At 48.9% G+C, this 17,781-nt stretch overlaps 1 protein-coding gene across 5 annotated transcripts in view; it reads right to left on the bottom strand.

Moving 5' to 3' along the window:
- LOC108934888 (PH and SEC7 domain-containing protein 1-like) overlaps positions 1-17,578 on the bottom strand; it is a 42,954-nt gene extending 25,376 nt beyond the window's left edge. The window contains exons 1-6 of one of the 5 annotated variants that reach the window (XM_018753076.2): positions 17,220-17,578; positions 16,982-17,078; positions 3,960-6,309; positions 3,076-3,184; positions 2,186-2,747; positions 1,618-2,052 (exon numbers count right to left, since the gene is read on the bottom strand). In XM_018753076.2, coding sequence (XP_018608592.2) covers positions 1,618-2,052; positions 2,186-2,747; positions 3,076-3,184; positions 3,960-6,122 — 3,269 coding nt within the window. In that variant the 5' untranslated portion in view covers positions 6,123-6,309; positions 16,982-17,078; positions 17,220-17,578. Of the gene's footprint in view, positions 1-1,617; positions 2,053-2,185; positions 2,748-3,075; positions 3,185-3,959; positions 6,310-11,378; positions 11,821-16,981; positions 17,079-17,219 lie in introns of those variants that run through there. The other 4 variants (XM_018753075.2, XM_018753071.2, XM_018753073.2 and 1 more) reach the window with 4 other exon arrangements.
- Between the last annotated feature and the right edge of the window lie 203 nt (positions 17,579-17,781).

Here is a 17,781-nt window from a genome sequence, read left to right as displayed (position 1 = left end):
GCCGTGCGCGAATCGGCAGCGGCCTTCTCCTTAATTGGTCGCCTCTTGTTTGCTGGACGGGCGCAGCATTACAACAGAGGCTCTGTCTAATTGCAAAGGAGCGTGTCAAAAAGGGGGCGGGGCCAAGGCGAAGCCCAGGAATGTTGCTTCCACTGACTCGCATGGGGTGAAACAATCCTTTATCGGCCAATATTTTAACAACGACGGCTCCGTGCTGCGTTCGACAACCACTAATAGGGGCTTAATGATATTTGCCAGGCCGCTTGCAATTTTTCATTTGAGCTTCTAGCTATTAGAGTGTTTTGGTCAAAGTGCAATAAAAACCTGTTTCAAATGATCAATTTTGCCTGCATTTACTGCGGTAGTGGTGGAAGTGTCCTGGGGAGAGCCAGATGCTCCACTCTCTGTTACATTAGATCCTGGTACTGTCCTTCAGCCCCTACAGCTTACAAGGCCCCAGAGTGACACACACACACACACACACACACACACACACACACATTCCATTCCATCACTGTTTTAAACCCCTGAAATGACTGTCCAGAAAGTTAATCTACCGTCTCTGTGGAGACCAAGCGAAACTGGCCATACTCCAGAGCCGATTGGCTGCTTCGCCGGAGATGGCCGAGGAGTCGGGTGGTCCAACAGAGGGCAGGGACGAAAACTTCACCAAACACAGGTTTGTTTACATGCCCTTCATGCAGATTCTCTTTTTTTAACTTTTTACCAAGTTTATGTTAATGAGTTGTCTATCCTGGAGATATTTCTATTTATTTCTCACATAAAAGTCCGAAACACACACACATATGCCTGAAATCACTTTCTGTAGGTGGTAAAACACAGCACAAATCATACTTTCACAACACATTGACGTCACATCAGTCGGTAGGGTCAATGTTCTGACACAGTCAAGTTCACACTAATTTCTTCACTTTCTTCACATTTAAGCTTACATGCCAAATGCCTGATTATTACAGTGAATCCCATCAACATATCCTGATGAGGACTGAACATTTCCTGGATCACATAGGACTTGGGCTTGTGGTACTAAAGAATCAGAGTGGTGTAATGGTTAAAAACTATAGAAGCCACCCAAAGGATAATAATTTGACTCTCAGTGTGGTACCATGAGGAAGCACTTGGTGTGAAATGCTGAAGCAAAACACCCAGCTGTATGAAAGCGCTAAAAGCGCTTAAAAATATAGCTATGTAAGTATCTCAGCAGCGTCTCCCAAAAAAGTGCCCAGATAATGCGATGTTCTGAATTCCTGGTTTCACATGAGGCCTCACAGGGGGAAATTCCAGACCAAATGATGCCCTGACTCACAGTCACTGTTTCAGACCGTAATTCCTGCACATTTCCACATAGTGAGAAGTAATTCCAGGGCCTAGCGTAAAATTTGCGTTTTGACATGGAAAAACAGGCTGAGGAAAACAGTGACCTCTAGTGGCACACAGACACAACGCATCCTGCACATGCCCAGCACTGCCTTTGAAAAAGGACTTTATTGCATGGGGTCTGCACGAGCTGCTGGGAGTCATCGTGTGACGATTAAGTTGTAAGTGCTCCAGCTTGTCGCATTTACAGTCAAAGGACCAGAAATCACTGACACCGACCTGCAGGACAAGACTCCATGCCAGCTCTCCAAGGGCCCCAGGCTGCCGAGTGAAGGGGCCCCCTCGCTGCTCAGCCTCTCGCTGGAAGGGGCCCGCGTGGCATCAGAGGAGTCAGACGCGCTGGGGCCACGCTCGCTCCATGCCAGCGGAGCAAAGGCCAGCTCGGCGATTTGACGTGCGCTCTGGAAGCAGCGCCCTGGTGCTTCGGGGGTCAGAGTGGGTGGATCGAAGGTGAAGCCCGTTGGACTGCTGGAGGTCATCAGGCTGGCGTTGTCCAGGCTGCTGTAGGACGTGCCCTTGGCACGGTGCGACTCTACAATGCTCTCAAAGTGCCGGCTGAACGTGTCCAGCCCCACTTCCTCCGAGGACGGCCAGGGACCCGGTACCAGGAGGGGGGACTTCAAGGCCGGGGGGTCGAAGTTATCGTCTAAGGGTCTTCATGGAAAGATGGGACACAACAAAGAAAGGAGACACAGTTAGCATGGTAGGTCTAAGGCGGAAGACAGATGACCTTTGTCGAACTGAAATCCCGGGATGCCTTCTGCTGGTCAAGTACCTAGTGCCCCACCTGTTTAAAAGTCTGCTAAAGATGTCATCCTCTTCCTGACAGACCTGCTGTCTCTTCCTGTCTCCCTGCATCCTCACACTGGCCCAGTCAGCCACCTCTTCATCCTCCTCCCCTTCCAGATCAAGGCTCTCCTCCTCCTCCTCCTCTCCCTCCTCCTCCTCCTCCTCCTCCTCCTCCTGTTCCTCCTCCCTGCGGAGATGCTCGTAGAAGGCAGCTCCCAGGGGGCTGCTCCCAGTGCCCGAGGTGCCGATTACGCTGCGATTGCTGCCGAATGCCGAGTCTGCTTCTTCCTGCTCTGCCAGCACCTCATCGATGTCTGTCTCACGGTAGCATCGCAGCGGTACCGCATCCAGGTCCGTCTCAGAGTATTTCACCGTGCGTCGGATGATGCCGGTCTTGGGTGATGCCCCCACCGCCGCTGGAGGAGGGGTTACAAGCTCCACCTCCACATGTTGAACGTCGTGGCCTGACAGCAACACCAAAGGCAAGGAGCTGGGTGGCGTCGGAGTCTGTGACTCGCTGCAGGTACCACTAGGGGGCGCCGTAGCAGCATCTGGAATATCTTTGGACGTAAAGAGGGAACAGAGGAGCTTCATAAACTGGAAACATTGAATACTGAATCATGTTTACACTTGCAAAGGGAAGACACTATTCAACTGCTCAACTGGCTCACTTGTTATGAACCTCAGTCAAAAAGCTGTGTCTGAGGTTATGCAGAAAACTTTGGTACAGAGGAACAATAATACTAAATAGGGAGGCTGTGCTCTACCACTCTTTCATTCCAAACAGCTGTTGACACCCTGAGTCAAATCTTGTAACGTTCTTGGGGCATGAGGGCATTTTAAGACTTTTGAAGTTTTGGGCGGTTTATCTCGGCACTCTCCACGTACCTTTACTCCCCGCACCTTCAGCCGACGTCCCAAAGAGAAACTCCCACTTGGCACGGGCAATCTTCTGCGAGTGGAGAGAAGGGCCTACGGCGGACGGCCCGCTGTCCGACTGAGACAAACAGACACGTGCACGTAAAAATTCTGCATTATAGCCATTTTTATTCATGATCACACACACATTTTCAGAACCGCTTGTCCCATACGGGGTCACAGGGAACCGGAGCCTAACCCGGCAACTCAGAGCGTAAGGCTGGAGAGGGAGGGGACACACCCAGGACGGGACGCCAGTCCGTCGCAAGGCACCCCAAGCGGGACTCGAACCCCAGACCCACCAGAGAGCAGGACTGTGGTCCAACCCACTGCGCCACCGCACCCCCTATTCATGATCAAGCTATTATTATGTATCTGGTACTGAAACAATTAAAAGTGGATTCTTTTCCCATGCAAGGCAAGCGGGTTCACAAGACAGACAATTCTGATAAGAAACTTCTCCCTCAGCAGAGGCTTTCCTCTAAATATGGCCCCACTAGAGTTTCAATTTGCGGACAGCGCTAAATGTCGATATTTATCTGAACAAACATCAATTTTGCGAGTGACCTGTTGTCCGCAGAGCCAAGATCGGCTAGCCTGGTGCAGCAGAAAAATCAATTGACATATATTTAATCACCAGAATTTTTTTTTAAGTTAGAAATTTGCACCTCACGCCTTCTTTGAAGCTGGCGGCGGTGATGATCGCCAGCGGGTCTTACAGTGCGAATGATCCGAGTCCGTAAATACAAGCCGCCAAAAGCTCTGCGCGTTCTGGGAACCTCCGGAGGACGCCAGTTAAACCGAGGGAATCTGCTATCCGCAACAGGGCCGGCACCACTGCATGCATTGCATACCTGTATGCCGGACGTGGCCTGTCCTGCCTCGCTGCCCCTTGGGCTGGACTGGCTAGATTCCGGGGAGAGGCAGTCACCGTCTCCCAGACTGCCAGTAACTCCGCTGGAGCTGCGGGAGGACCCCTGTGGCCCGCCCCCGTCTACTTCTGGGGGTTCCTCGGCATCTAAGGCTGACCCGGCCTGGGTGTAGTCCAGTGCCACCGGGCCGAGCAACAGGGCCTCCCTCCTCCTCCACTCAGCTTGTTTCTGCAGCAGGGCTGAGGAGGAGTTGCTAACGTTCAGTCCAGTTTGGGATACTGGATATGCACTCTCAGTCCTCTCGTCTTTCTTCATACACCCCCATTCCTGCTGGGGCAACTCCACATTAGACTCCCAGTACATCCTTCTGGCTGTGTCCACTGCATTTCTCGCTCCCTCATCATACCTTGACTCCTGCCATAGGTCTTGGTCCAGTGCCCAGCTTCCTCCCGTATATTGCGGGGCTTGATAGCGATGGAGGGTGGGGCTACTGACTACTAGGCTCTCTGCCCTTTGCAAACGGGGGTCTCTGAGGGGGGAGTTCAGCTCCCCGCAGTGTGGCTGGGACCGATGCAGCCTTGAGGGTATGGCAGGTGACTCTCCGCCATCCTGCCACTGATGAAAGCCTGAGGTATTGCCTCTCCACTCACCCTGCACAGCTGGGGAGCTGTTGTCGCACATCTGCAAGAGTGACAAGTGTTTGTCTGAGAGATCCTTTAATTCGGCAGCATCTTTAGGCAGCTGCTGGCTCCGAACAGGAATGTTCATCTCAGCTGCCTGAGGACCCCTGTTCTCGGAAAGGAGGCACTGCTGTGATTCCCGTGCCAGGTAATCCGGTTGCTGAGCACTATCCAACAAGAGGACATCTTCTACAGCACCGGGTGATGGGAACCTCTGCACCCCAGTAAATATTGCTGATAATTTAGTGGCCTCTTCTGCTAATTTGCGTGCTATGTCAGGACTGTTGGCTGGTGTGTTTCCGTTTTTTCCACTCAGCTGGTTCATCCCTTCCTCTAATTTATCGCCTGCAGGGCTGTGGATCCTTTGGGTCAAGTTTGAACTGTCACTGGAACTGGACACAGAACACGGAATGCCAGGAACACAGTAGTTACTCAGCGTGGATGTTTCGTGAGGAACAGAGTTCAGCTTCCCGGCTGTATATGCACTGGCATGGCTGACTTGGGGGGCTACCTGACTACTTGCTGGATTCCAGGGAAAACTGAGTCCAGGCTGTGGCTGGTCTGGGCAGGTTTGGCAAGATTCTGGTGGCTTACAGGGACCTCGCATTAGGCCTGGGGAGCCCGACCAGGATTGACAGCGGGGATGCCGCTGGTGCCAGGCACCGGAGCCATTGAGCCCATTGGCCACCCTGCGTCTCAGCTCTGGAGAACCAAACTCATCCAATGCTCTTTGCGTTGCAGCTCTCCCGATGACATCAAGGGCAGCTCTGCGGAGATCTTTGGAGTGAGCCTGCTGGTCCGTGGAAGCCTGATATGGTTTTGAACTGGAGCCACAGGAGAAGTTGTCGCTGTCAAACCAGATAGGGTTGCTGAACCTCTTGTGAGGGTAAGAAGGCATTAGCCTTTCTTCTTCAGGCCTACCAAGGGAATCGGGGAAGCTTGAGAGCCCACCTTTGCGCAAGGCACTCTGGGGACTTTCAACCGTCTTGATGCAGGCCCTCTCAATGTAACTGAAGGTGACAACAGATCGCTTTCCATCTTGCTCTGACACTACTCCATGGGATGTGCACCCACCAGAAGGTGTTCCTGGGGCTGTGGTATTTTCAGTTCTTGCCCAACTGGTCTCATTTTGGTGTGCTGGGGAAAGGAGGTGATCAGTCCCATCATAAAGCAGGCTTGATCTCTGAGGGGCTGAGCTATCAACTGGCATTGCTGTTGGGTAGCCTTGGAAGCCAAGGTTATTCTTGTATGGAGATACCCTCGGACTGAAGTCCTGTCCGCTAAACCCATTCCCTGTACGGCTGGATTTCTGGTTTTCAAGAGAGACTGATTCCAGTGTCTGGCCTTCTATTCTCTGCAATGCAGCTTGACCAGCCACCTCCACATTGCCAGCCACTCTCCTCACCACCTCAGGCACTGACCCCACTTCCACATATAGGTGAAGGATTTTACCTGCTTGGGACATGACTGTGACACATTACAGAGATAGTGGCCTGTGCTCTTCTTTCTGTTTTTCTTATTGTGGCCCTTATTTGATTTATTATTGTAGCTCCTATTTTGGACCTCATGTACACATTCAGCACCAACATGCAGGAGGATGGCAGGAGCAGAGACAGCTCCTCACTGGTTCTTAGTCCTTCTCTTCATTATTCCTGTTGGAGAAAACCAGACAGAAATCATCCCTATGAAAACAATGCAAATAAGTAAATAAAAAGTGGTTAAAAACATAAGCAAAAGAGCAATCTGAGCAACCTAATAGCTGAATGAGGGTGTCAAGAAATCGAGGCTGAATAACTGAGAGAGGCCATTAAATGTATAAGGGAGGAACATGATCAAGGACATTATAAAGGATAATTTCTCAGTAACATGGCCAATGAAATGTGCCTCCTATCATTATCTGCATCAAACTCAGGGCACCATCAGTCATGAGTCTCTCTTCTGTTTAAAAGTACCAGTTGGACCAATTTCTTTCAGCGGAAGTGTATTAAACCCTCAACAGTAATGCTCATAATCCTTAGCATCTGTGCAAGAGGCCCATCTCCTTAGAGGCAGTCCAATATATATAAGAAGACTTAACATACCCGGTTGATGGGGTACTGAGCTTGTGCAAAATTGTTTTCCAAATGCTCATTTTCAATGGACATTTGCTTAATACCCAAGAGAATGAAAAATGGTAACAATAAGTACTGGCGTCTTGTAGTGGGTGCGTCCCCAGGGATCAGTACTCTCAGAGTCCACATCTCCTGCACTGCATTGTTAGTTCCCAAATCAGGTATAATGTTCAAAGAGAGAGAAAGTGTATGTGGGGTTCTCCCATAATTCACTTTGCTGGCATTCGTACCTAGTCGGTTTCAGTTACGGAAGCTGTGAGCTTGCGGTCATTGACTGGAGGACGGTGTATTGAGAAAGATGCATTGACTGACAACGCTTGCTGAAAAGTAGCAGAAACAGCCTGGAACTTTCCAAAAGAAACTTTCCAGGTGTACATGTGTCCCACTCCACTCAGAACATAAGTGCCAATGGTCCTCAGAGTTTTAGTGTGAGCAGCCCTGCCTCTTTGTGAAATCCTAGTATAAAACCTGTTAGTACATTTACATTTTTTTTTGTTTAGCAGATGCTTTTCCTCAAAGCGACTTCCAGTGAACTCTATGTAGTGTTATCAGCCCACACACCTTATTCACCGCGGTGACTTACACTGCTAGATACACTACTCACACTGGGTCACTCATCCATACATCAGTGGAACACACTCTGTCACTCACGAACTATGGGTAAACCTGAACAGCAGGTCTTTGGACTGTGGGAGGAAACCAGAGCACCCAGAGGAAATCTTTAGATTGCAATTTATGTTGGGATTTTAGGAGCAAAATTTGGCGAGCCCAGACTTTGGCACCCCTAGACCACTAAGTTTGTCATATCATAACCCTAACAGTGTGGAGTTTGCATGTTCTCCCTCTGTCTGTGTGAATTTCCTCTGGGTGCTCTGGTTTCCTCCCACAGTCCAAAGACCTGCTGTTTATAAACACGATACGACACAGCACCACCCGGTGCCCGTGAACTGTTGCAGGTTTGTATGTCACGATTTCTATGAAACAAACTGTCAGTCTGCACAGTAAACCGTATACCCATTTGCTTCATCAAAGAACTTCAGTCTTGAAAAAAGTTTATTTTTCAGTCCATTTTCAGTCTGTAAGTATAAATTTGTGTTCTGTTCATATTTAATGTTATATATGTTATACACAATATGCAGTCGCTATTGTATGCAACTAGATAAAATAATTTATTTATTTACAAATTGAAATGTTATTTCCTTCTTCATGAGCTGCATATATCTATATCTAAAAGAAAAATATTTTTGTACTATATATGCATGCACATCTTCGTTCATTTAGAGATTGAAGTCTAAGGAGTGCCAGACTGACTCTTGAGCAGAGTCACCGAAACTCTCAGCACCAGCCCTGGAAACGATAAAGGGTTAGAAACAAAAACTCAGTTGGAATGATGCTGTCAGGGGAGTTGCATGAGTGAAGCGATTATTTTACACAAAACGCAAAAAAGAGGAAAGAATCGATGGTTAGGACTAAGCTGTGGGGGGGAGGGGGGGGGCAGTGAGGATGGAGAGAAGGGAAAGCAGTCCTGCAAACACGTCTCTACCTCCCAGCCATGTGAAAAAGAAGTGAAGGTCAGGCTCAGCACTAAGGTCAGAGCTTAGCCTGTGCAAGCGGCAGCGAGACGGAAACCGCGACCGATACGTGCAGCATCACCAGCGCGGTGAAGACACGAAGAGACAGGTGTCCAGAAAGATGGACATGCAAACAGAAAGCCAGACAGGGTGACGGTGAGAAACCGGAAGAGACACGTAACACAGACGGTGAAATTTAAAAGCAGGACCAGCAACACCGAAAGGGAGGAAGATTGGACAAGAGCGACAGATGACCGGGACAAGACGTGAGATGTACATGCATAAGAACAAATAAACCTTCAGGACAACGGACATATGGAAAGAAAGTGTGATTTTCTTTTTAAAGCCATGAACACGTCAGTGTGACAGCCGTGTCCTTTGCTTTGAAAGGAACGGACAGCGACACCCGGAACAAACCCAGGTGCTGAAATACACACCATCGCACACGCCTGCAGAGACGTGGCCGAAAGAAACGGTGCACCGACACGGCAACACGCTACGCGGCAGCCACAAGGTCACGGGTCCGCAGTTTTCCTGCGGTTTTGCCCACGCGCCGGCATACGTACCTGCTGCCTGCCCAGATGTGTGCCCTGAAAAATGCCGTAGCTGCCATCAAATTCCGTTCCGCGATTGGCACGTTAATCCGCTGCCTCTGCGCTCCGTCTGCTGGCTGCCTCTTCTTTTAGCGGAACGGCAGCTCCAAGCGCAGCGGTGTGTCCGCACACACTCCGAGTGCGGATCCTGCCTTACGCCGCTCACACGTTGAGCACGCCTGTTCATTTTGTACCAATAGACCACTGATCGCCTTGAACATCCACTGCACCCCACCACTGATCATCATCTTGACCGTCCACTACATCCCAGCCAGACTGCTACGCTCTTCCACATCTGCCCGCTCGGTGGTCCCACGCACGAAAGGTAAAGCACGAAGGTTCTCGGTTCTGGCTCCGATGCGGTGGAACGACCTCCCCCTCTCACTCAGAACTGCTGAATCTCTGTTCACATTTAAAAAGGGTCTTAAAACTCACCTCTTCCAGACTCACTTCACCCATCATCTCTTAAGTTCCTGTAAGGTATAAATATTCATGCCTGGAGAGCCCTTGTTGGCGGCCTATGCCACAGGAGGGGTGGAAGGCGTTGATTGATGATTGATTGTAAATGTTCATGCATTATAAGTTTAAGATGATGCCCGGATAAACCTTTACACGGCTACTCTTGTAATGTAACGTAACTGTTTATATGTATCTCAAGAAAATTATTACTAGGTGGATATTCTGATAAAGTTTTATACAGCTACTCGTGTGATGAACACTGGTTCATACGGTGGAAAGAAACAAACTAACTGCACTTAATCACACGTCTGCATCTATGTCTCTCTGCTAATGTAATGAACGCATTGTATTTTCTGAGATGTACATCCCTTTGGAGAAAAGCATCTGCTAAACGCGAATGTATGTAATGCAGACCCAACGCAGTCGACACAATCATAAGGTATGATGAGGTACACCGAGAGCGCATAAGAGCAAGTAACGAAACAGTTTGGCGCAGCAGCAAGACTGTCAAGACAGACCAAATGAAGACTCCCGATTCAGCCAAGTTCAAAGCGGTTCATCCTTAACATTGACTGAGAAAGTGCTCCTCTAGTATTTTGTGCCACTTTCTCAACTGCTGAAAATAAGCTGGAGCTGCAGCGGGGACTGTCCCCGAGCCACAGCATGGTGGAGGAAACCTAAAGAATCTGTACGTGTCATCGCGACGGCTTCGGTGGAAAAGTTCAGCGGTATAAACAAGTCTAACTTTCTTTTAAACTCAACTGCTACTTAAACTTATTATGACTAGTCACTGTATGCAAGTTCAGGTAAACACCTGGTATCTGGCTGTTGTTTTACAGATGGTCGTGACCTTGCATAGGGAGCAGTTACTCAGATGAAGTCCCAGGAAATTTCCGGTACAAAGGCAAGCTCACTCAAATATGTAGTAAAACAAAGCCCCATCAGGCCAATACATGAACAGAGCATTCCTAGTAACCTGCTCTGGTTTCCTCCCACAGTCCAAAGACCTGCTGTTCAGGTTCACCCATAGTGTGTGAGTGACAGAGAGAGTGTGTGTGTTCCACTGACGTATGGATGAGTGACCCAGTGTAAGTAGTGTATCTAGCAGTGTAAGTCACCGCGGTGAATAAGGTGTGTGGGCTGATAACACTACATAGAGTTCACTGGAAGTCGCTTTGGAGAAAAGCGTAAACAAGCGTAACGTAAATGTGGACTGGTGTCATGCATCAGATGGATCTACAGCCTTATTTGTGCACAGATGTGAGCATATTTGAAAATACAGTCCCATGAAGAGGTCGAAGTTGACTAAAGACATGTAAGAGAAGGGGGAAGGGATGCTTTGTATTGGCCCAAACATTACTGCTGGCTTGTCTGTTCACCTGCACGGCAGACTTTCCAGTCAAACCTGTTGTGGGCGCTGCCAGGTGTATGTCACCAGCATGTGGAATTCGTACTGACGTGCAGCGTGCGTGAGGTGGGATTGCCGCACGTGGCCGGACACGCAAGCTTTGGAATACATAACACGTAGCACAACCTGCAGCAGAGTGTGGCGCAGAGACATGCGGCAGCAGCAAGGCACGTGCGACCACGGATATAGAGAGGGAAACGCACGCACGTGCTCAAGGTGCACGAACGCACAGACGAACAGGCGGAAACGTATTTCTCCTCTATTCCCGCAACCCTCGGCTTGCTTCTGCGCATCGACGCCGGCTCAGACTCACAGGTCCCGTCATAGTCTGCCGCAGAGAATCCTCATTTGGGTAATGGTCACATCTCTGAGTGCAGACTGTCACGCACGCACACGCACAGACACACACACACAGACACACAGACACACACAGCAGGAGATCCAACAGAACAGCTAGGAGCACATGCTTCTTCAACCTCTCTCTCTCTCTCTCTCTCTCTCTCTCTCTCTCTCTCTCTCCCATCCACTTCTACCTTTTCATCTGTATTTGATAAATACCTTTTACATGACTTCACGTACCTCATTGTTCTCCTGTCCCTCCCTCTTTCTGTCCTTTCTTCCCTGCATGCCCATGCAAGCCCACAGACCTGACTCCGACCCTCCGTGTCCTTCCCTGCCTGCCACTCAAGCCACTTTGGCTCTGCCCCCCTGGCAGAGCTGACCAATCAGCACACACTCACATGGTCTCCTCACACCCCCTCAGATCAGGACAGAGTGCTGTGCGAGGAGCCGGCAGATGGCAGGGAATAGTTGAGCTGTCCGTCTCCTCTGGAGGGACAAGGTCAGCTCATCAATGGGGGATCGGTGGGGATGGAATTTAGGTGAGACTGCGTGGGGCTCGGAGGTTCAGAATGAAAGAAACAGCCCTCCAAGGTCCCCGCAGGAACTCAATGTCACGACCCTTCGCTGCAAGATCCGTCTGACACGCTCTCGTACATTCTGCGCTCACCTCGCTCCGTCGCCCCCCTCCCCACCGTCGCAGACAGGATAATATCACATCTCACAGAGAATGTGATTCAGCTTCGTCTGCAGTCGCTGGTCATGTAAGGACATGGCTGGAGTGGTTTTAAAAGGCCTGAATAACCAGCAAGTAGTTGCAGAACAAAGCCTTTCTTAAGGCGGAGAAGCAGAGAAACTTAAAACGAAACCGACCGAATTCAATAAAGATGTGGCCACTTTTAATCATCTGCCTATGGAATGTGTCTGCTGAGAATTCTGTAAAAACATATATTAAAAGCATCCACCAGCAGAAAGGATAAGGAAACAAGGACTGAGAAGGGGGTCCATAGGTGGGCTTTAGAAACACGTACAGGTTCGGATCCAACTAATACCATGAACCTCACTGAATTGTTTCAGCTCTTCTTGTGATCTAAACAGCCCCATTGCAACATGCTTATTTCTTGTTAACATGATATATCTTGTTTATGGGATGCACAGAAATGATAGCTCAGAGGACGGTGAGCCTCATAGAATATATATTTCTCATGAAGTATTGATGAGAAGTTTATTCATTTAGCTGATGCTTTTCTCCAAAACAATATGCAATTATTTACCCATTTACACAGCTGGGCAACTCTTACTGGAACAATTCATGGTAAGTACCACACTCAAGGATACTGCAGCTAGAGGTGGGCGTCAAACCTATGAGCTTTGGGCCCAGAGGCAGCAGATCTACCCACTATGCTCCCAGCTGCCCCGTACACTGATGACCCAGTAGAACCTTTAGAAGAAGCTCTGACCATGAATTGCCTTAGTTCATCTAAAATACCAGCTCTAAGTATGGATTAATTTATTCAAATTTTAAGATATGCAGATCCATCTGGGCAATTCCAGTTGCCCAAGTGCTACAAAGTCTAAATTTTAGCAGTATAACACGTGTCCAAATTCTGACACACAGCGGTACTGGAGTATTATCCACAATATGTGTTCTGCAATTTGCCTACAGTTTAGGATTAAGGGAAAGCACAAAGCGTTTTCTCGAAATCCTAACAAAGGTGGTAATTTAACAAAATGCCAGCATGCAGGAAGGAGTAAAGAATGTGCTATATATAAACCTCTGCTAAAAAGCCTGCAGAATGCCTGTGTTTAACAGATATATTCCCGCAGTGAGCCTAGCACTCTAGCTGCAAGGGAAGGGGTGGTTTGATGAGTTTTACTGGCATCCAATGAGAGGGCATTACCTGCTGTGCATCCTGAAAGCTTTCAGAGGTTCCTCAAAAGCGAGTAGGAGAAAGGCGCTCCGTACTGAACCTTTCTGCATTTTTAAATACCGTACCAGCAGACCATGAAAAAGCCCTTCGGCAAATGAATAAAACAGGAGCCGTCAGTTCGGTTCAACAGCCCCCTTGTTTTGTTGATGGTGCATGAGGTTTAAAAAACTGCAACTCATGCAAGATCATACAGGGTGCAGCATGCTGGCATAAGTTTGTTGTGTAGCAATACGAGTAGGACTGGGAGAGCTGAAGACGGGTGCCAAATTTCTAAACAAACATCATATGCAGACCAGAGAGGGCTGCTTCACGCAGGACGATGACTACCCCAGGGGAAAAATCGTACATCACTGTGACTATATTTTCTGTTGTGCCTGACTACTTAACCACTACTCTGACTACTGTCCAGCTTCTAACTAAAACAAATGGCTAACATCTCACTCTACAGAGCTCTTTCGACCGTCTACAAGGTCCTAATTTGTTGTGTCTCAAGAGTGATATCTGTCATGTTGTGTCTTTTTTTTTATCATTCTCTGCCATACATGCTCAAGACAAGGCAAGATTCCACATTATTGAGCTTTAATATCTTGATGCAAACAGGAGCAAGGCAGGTGCACATATTGCTTTGCTTGCATCTCAACTTTCCTACTTCGGTCACTGCACCTTTTCATCTGAACCGTAACAGAACGAATGCCTGCTGCAATGTGACGTATGCGTCACTAATCCAAGGTGAGGCTTTAGCCAAAAAAAATCCAGGTGGAAGCATAGTCAGCACTGAGTGGAGTGAGGGAGGGGCTGTACCAGCTATTAGCAGGAGAAGGCAATCAATCACACATGCCAAGTAATTACGCTCTTATGACATTAATCACATCTCAATCCCCAGGCACAGGAACTTGTCTGATGAGAAGGACAGAGATTGATCAAGTGCCACACACTAGGCAGCCAGGAGAAAGAAATTTCTTTCTGAATCAGTCCACTGAGCTCAGAGGCTGATCCCACTTAACTTGTCTACTTGGGCCTGCTTTTTTATTTTGCAGTGGATAAAACAGTTGACTCTCTCACAAACGGTCTTTGCCAATTTGACTGCATACCATTCGGTTAACATAAGACCCCTGCAAACTTCGCAAACCTGGGAGGATGAATTACCAATGAGAGTGATGAAGTTCTAAAGCTACTTCTACAATTTGCTTAACTGCCACACTGGTAACCATGGGGAATGGAATGCAACTCAGTGGTCTTGCCACCAAGCAGACACACTGCTGCACGTGAGATACTGCACCGCATCGTATGCCATGCAAAGAATACAAAACATCCTGTTTTTATTTCAGTGCGGTCTGCAGCTAACCATGCCAATCTGATTCAGAAGAAAGAGAAGATGATTCCATCTGAGGTCTTTGAAGAGATGCATCAGTCCCCTGTATTCAGATATGAAAAATTGCCTGCTCTAATGGTTCTGAAGAGAGTGCCATCTACTGTAATACAATTAAATGTCACACATTTTATGTTGATTATAATGGGTTTCCTGATTTTAAGAGCACTGAACTAGATAAACTAGACTGTCATTCAAGATCCCTGTTCAAACAAGCTGAGATCCACTGATGGCTCTTTGATTGCAGAAAATTATTAGTAAAACCCTGACATTGTCATGTGGTGTCAGTACTATACCACCAGGGTACAAAACTTACACAGAAGTTTGACAACAACACCTAGTCACTTTCAGTTGTCACTACTGTAAAGAATGAAACAGAAACTTAATAATCAAACTAAATGAACCACCCTGGCTGTTTCAATAGTGATTAGGAATAGGAACTTGCCTTGTCACCACATGCTAAAAGGTCAATCTAATTCAGTGATTTGATGCAATTTATGCTTGAGTTGTTCAAGATTGTCACGCGGAACAGGGGACGCGGAGAAGGCTGGACCCAAGTGCAGGATTGTTTATTTAGAACTGATGGAGCAGATGAGTTCTTGTTGTCGGGGATGTGTGAAGAGTCGGTCAATAAGCGGTCACAGTGGGAGCGATGATCCCTAATTGAAGTCATAAAGCAAGGCGAGTGGTCAGAAGCCAGGGAACGAAGAACAGAAGATGGGGAGGAAAGAGAACAGGACATAGGATGCAATGTAGGTGCAGTGGGATAGTTGTCACGATGAGATTCCATGAGTACGAAGGGGCTTAGGAGGGTCTTTTAAAGCTGAGTGAACTGATTGTCATCAGGTACTTTATCTGCATCAGGTGCTTTTGATTGCGGTGCGGGTTTGGACGTGACAATGATGTTTGCTTTTGAATGGAATGAACCTCCATAACAAAGTGAAAGGAGATAAGACTGGTACACAGAAATTGGAAAAGAACAACAAAAACACACTAGTTTGAACACAACATTACTAATGCAGCTAAGGCTGAACACCACCAATCAATGCTGGTCTTCAGGGAAGGACAGAAGGTTGAGAACCTCTGATACCTCTTCTCAGTATTTTGGACCACTTAGACTCAGTGTTCTGACCATGTTACCAAGCAAAGACCACTAGAAAAGGAAAAGCCCTGCACTCAGCCAGGGTCCAGGCTCTGATGACTTCACGTTCTTCAGAGACCAGAGCTCCATGAATTGAAATGTTTCAGCTTGTTCAGGAAATGGAAAAATTATATTGGCTGTTAGTTGGAGGCATTATGATAAAGCATCTTTTGAGAGACATAGTTTTAGGGACATGGTGTTAAACTAAATCACAGAATCTCCCTAATCCAGAAAGAACATAAAACCCTTAGGTCCACTTTGAATATAATGTACACTCCATGTAGGATGTTGTCCAGGCCAATTAAATGACCAACCCTACTTGCTGTGAAAAATCCAAGACGCATTCTGACCACTCGTGATCCAAGGCATCTCAATTTCCAGCTCTGCCTGGTGCCTAGTCCCACACAATTTAAACTGCAGATGAATTTCTAGCTGATAGGGGGCGCAGTGGCGCATGGGGTTGGACTGGGTCCTGCTCTCGAGTGGGTCTGGGGTTCGAGTCCCGCTTGGGGTGCCTTGGGACGGACTGACGTCCCGTCCTGGGTGTGTCCCCTCCCCCTCCGGCCCTACGCCCTGTGTTGCCGGGTAGGCTCCGGTTCCCCGCGACCCCGAATGGGACAAGCGGTTCAGAAAGTGTGTGTGTGTGTGTGAATTTCTAGCCCTCTAGTCACCTTCAGAAGAGTTGTCACTCTAGCCTGGGATGACCAGGTCTACCGAGGGGCTGATGGGATGTGTGGCGCAGCCCACAAGGATGCTGCAACAACTGCCTATACCGTATGAAACCTGCTTAACTGAGACCAGGAGAGCCATCCAGCCGCTCATAAATATTCAGCAGCGCAGACTACAGTTTCAGATAAACACTTCGCTGTCTACAGACGCATGAAAGGTCTCGGTAAGGTAGCAGATTACACGCATTACTTATCGTGTTTGAAAAGCTATTTTGATTCGATGGACGAGAGATGATTTAACTTTAAAATACTATTTGTCTACAGGACAGACGTAAACCATGCACAACGTAACACTAGGAAAGTAGGACTACTTTGGACAGGCTGAGGAAGGCACACATATGACCCAGTACTTGAGAACATAAACTGTCACGCACAGTGTCACCATCACCAGACACACTGGTCCTGTGGTTTTCCACAGGGGATATGAACCCAACGAGTCCTATATCACGGAACCCAGGCAATGACCGCGAGTGAGTGATTAGCCTCAGCATTATTCCTGTAAGAGTATTAACTCCGTCTGGCACGTAGACTCCTCATCGTGATCCTCGCACCACACACTCAGCTCTTCTCCCACATGAATGAAGTCGTTGTACGGATTGCAATAAACGGAAGGAAGGTTGCGACTCCTCAACACACACACAGCCATTTAAATTTCAGCAGCGGCCCGTGCTCACCGAGGAAGGCGTCGGAGAAAGTGGATGGAGGTCCCCCTCCGACTCCTCCGACAATCTGGGATCGACGTGAGGGAAACGCGCGTGGAGGAGGATGTGGCTGCAAAAACCCGCACACGGAAAGAAGGGCTGTTAAAGACAGGCACGTGCGCGGGACGGGGAATGAGGCCAGCGCGAGCGTGTAAAAACGATCACCCCCCTGACACACACACACACACACACACACACACACACCACTTACCGAACAAAGCGGGCAGGTCCTGCGCGGAGACGCCGGATGCGGCGGAGGCGGAAAGATGCTGCCGCCGGTGCCTCCGGACCGATGTGGCGCCGGGAGGAGGACGTGGGGGGGGGGCTATTTCTACCGCAGGGCAGCTTTACCCCTGCAGACTGCCTGCAGATGAGCAGTCCGTCCGGCGCCGCCAGGTGATGAGGACTCTGTTCGGCTCCCGTGTGTGGTGTCGCGCGCCACGGCCGCGTGGTCCTGAAACGGACAGCTCCCCCGCCCCCCGCCCCGCTGCGGTTCCGTGCTCGCCGCGAGGAGGACTGCGGACACCGCCCCCCAGCCCACCCCCCTTCCCCAGTCCTCTCATTGAGAACACCGGCACGCTCGAACGCACTCACGCAGACGCGCACGTCGCGTCCGGGAGCGGCGCGGGCCAAACGCGCGCACGCGTCACAGCTAGGGAGGCGCACAGGTGCGACAGACAGGTACGACAGGTGTGACGGGTGGAGTGCGATACGTAACACCACCATGCAGTCGGAGGTGGCGATTGCTTAATAAAGCTGGCACGCGCCTTCGA

The sequence above is a fragment of the Scleropages formosus genome, chromosome 3, assembly GCF_900964775.1.
Source record: "Scleropages formosus chromosome 3, fSclFor1.1, whole genome shotgun sequence".
Lineage (NCBI taxonomy): Eukaryota > Metazoa > Chordata > Actinopteri > Osteoglossiformes > Osteoglossidae > Scleropages > Scleropages formosus.
This window is presented reverse-complemented; position numbering and strand designations above follow the sequence as displayed.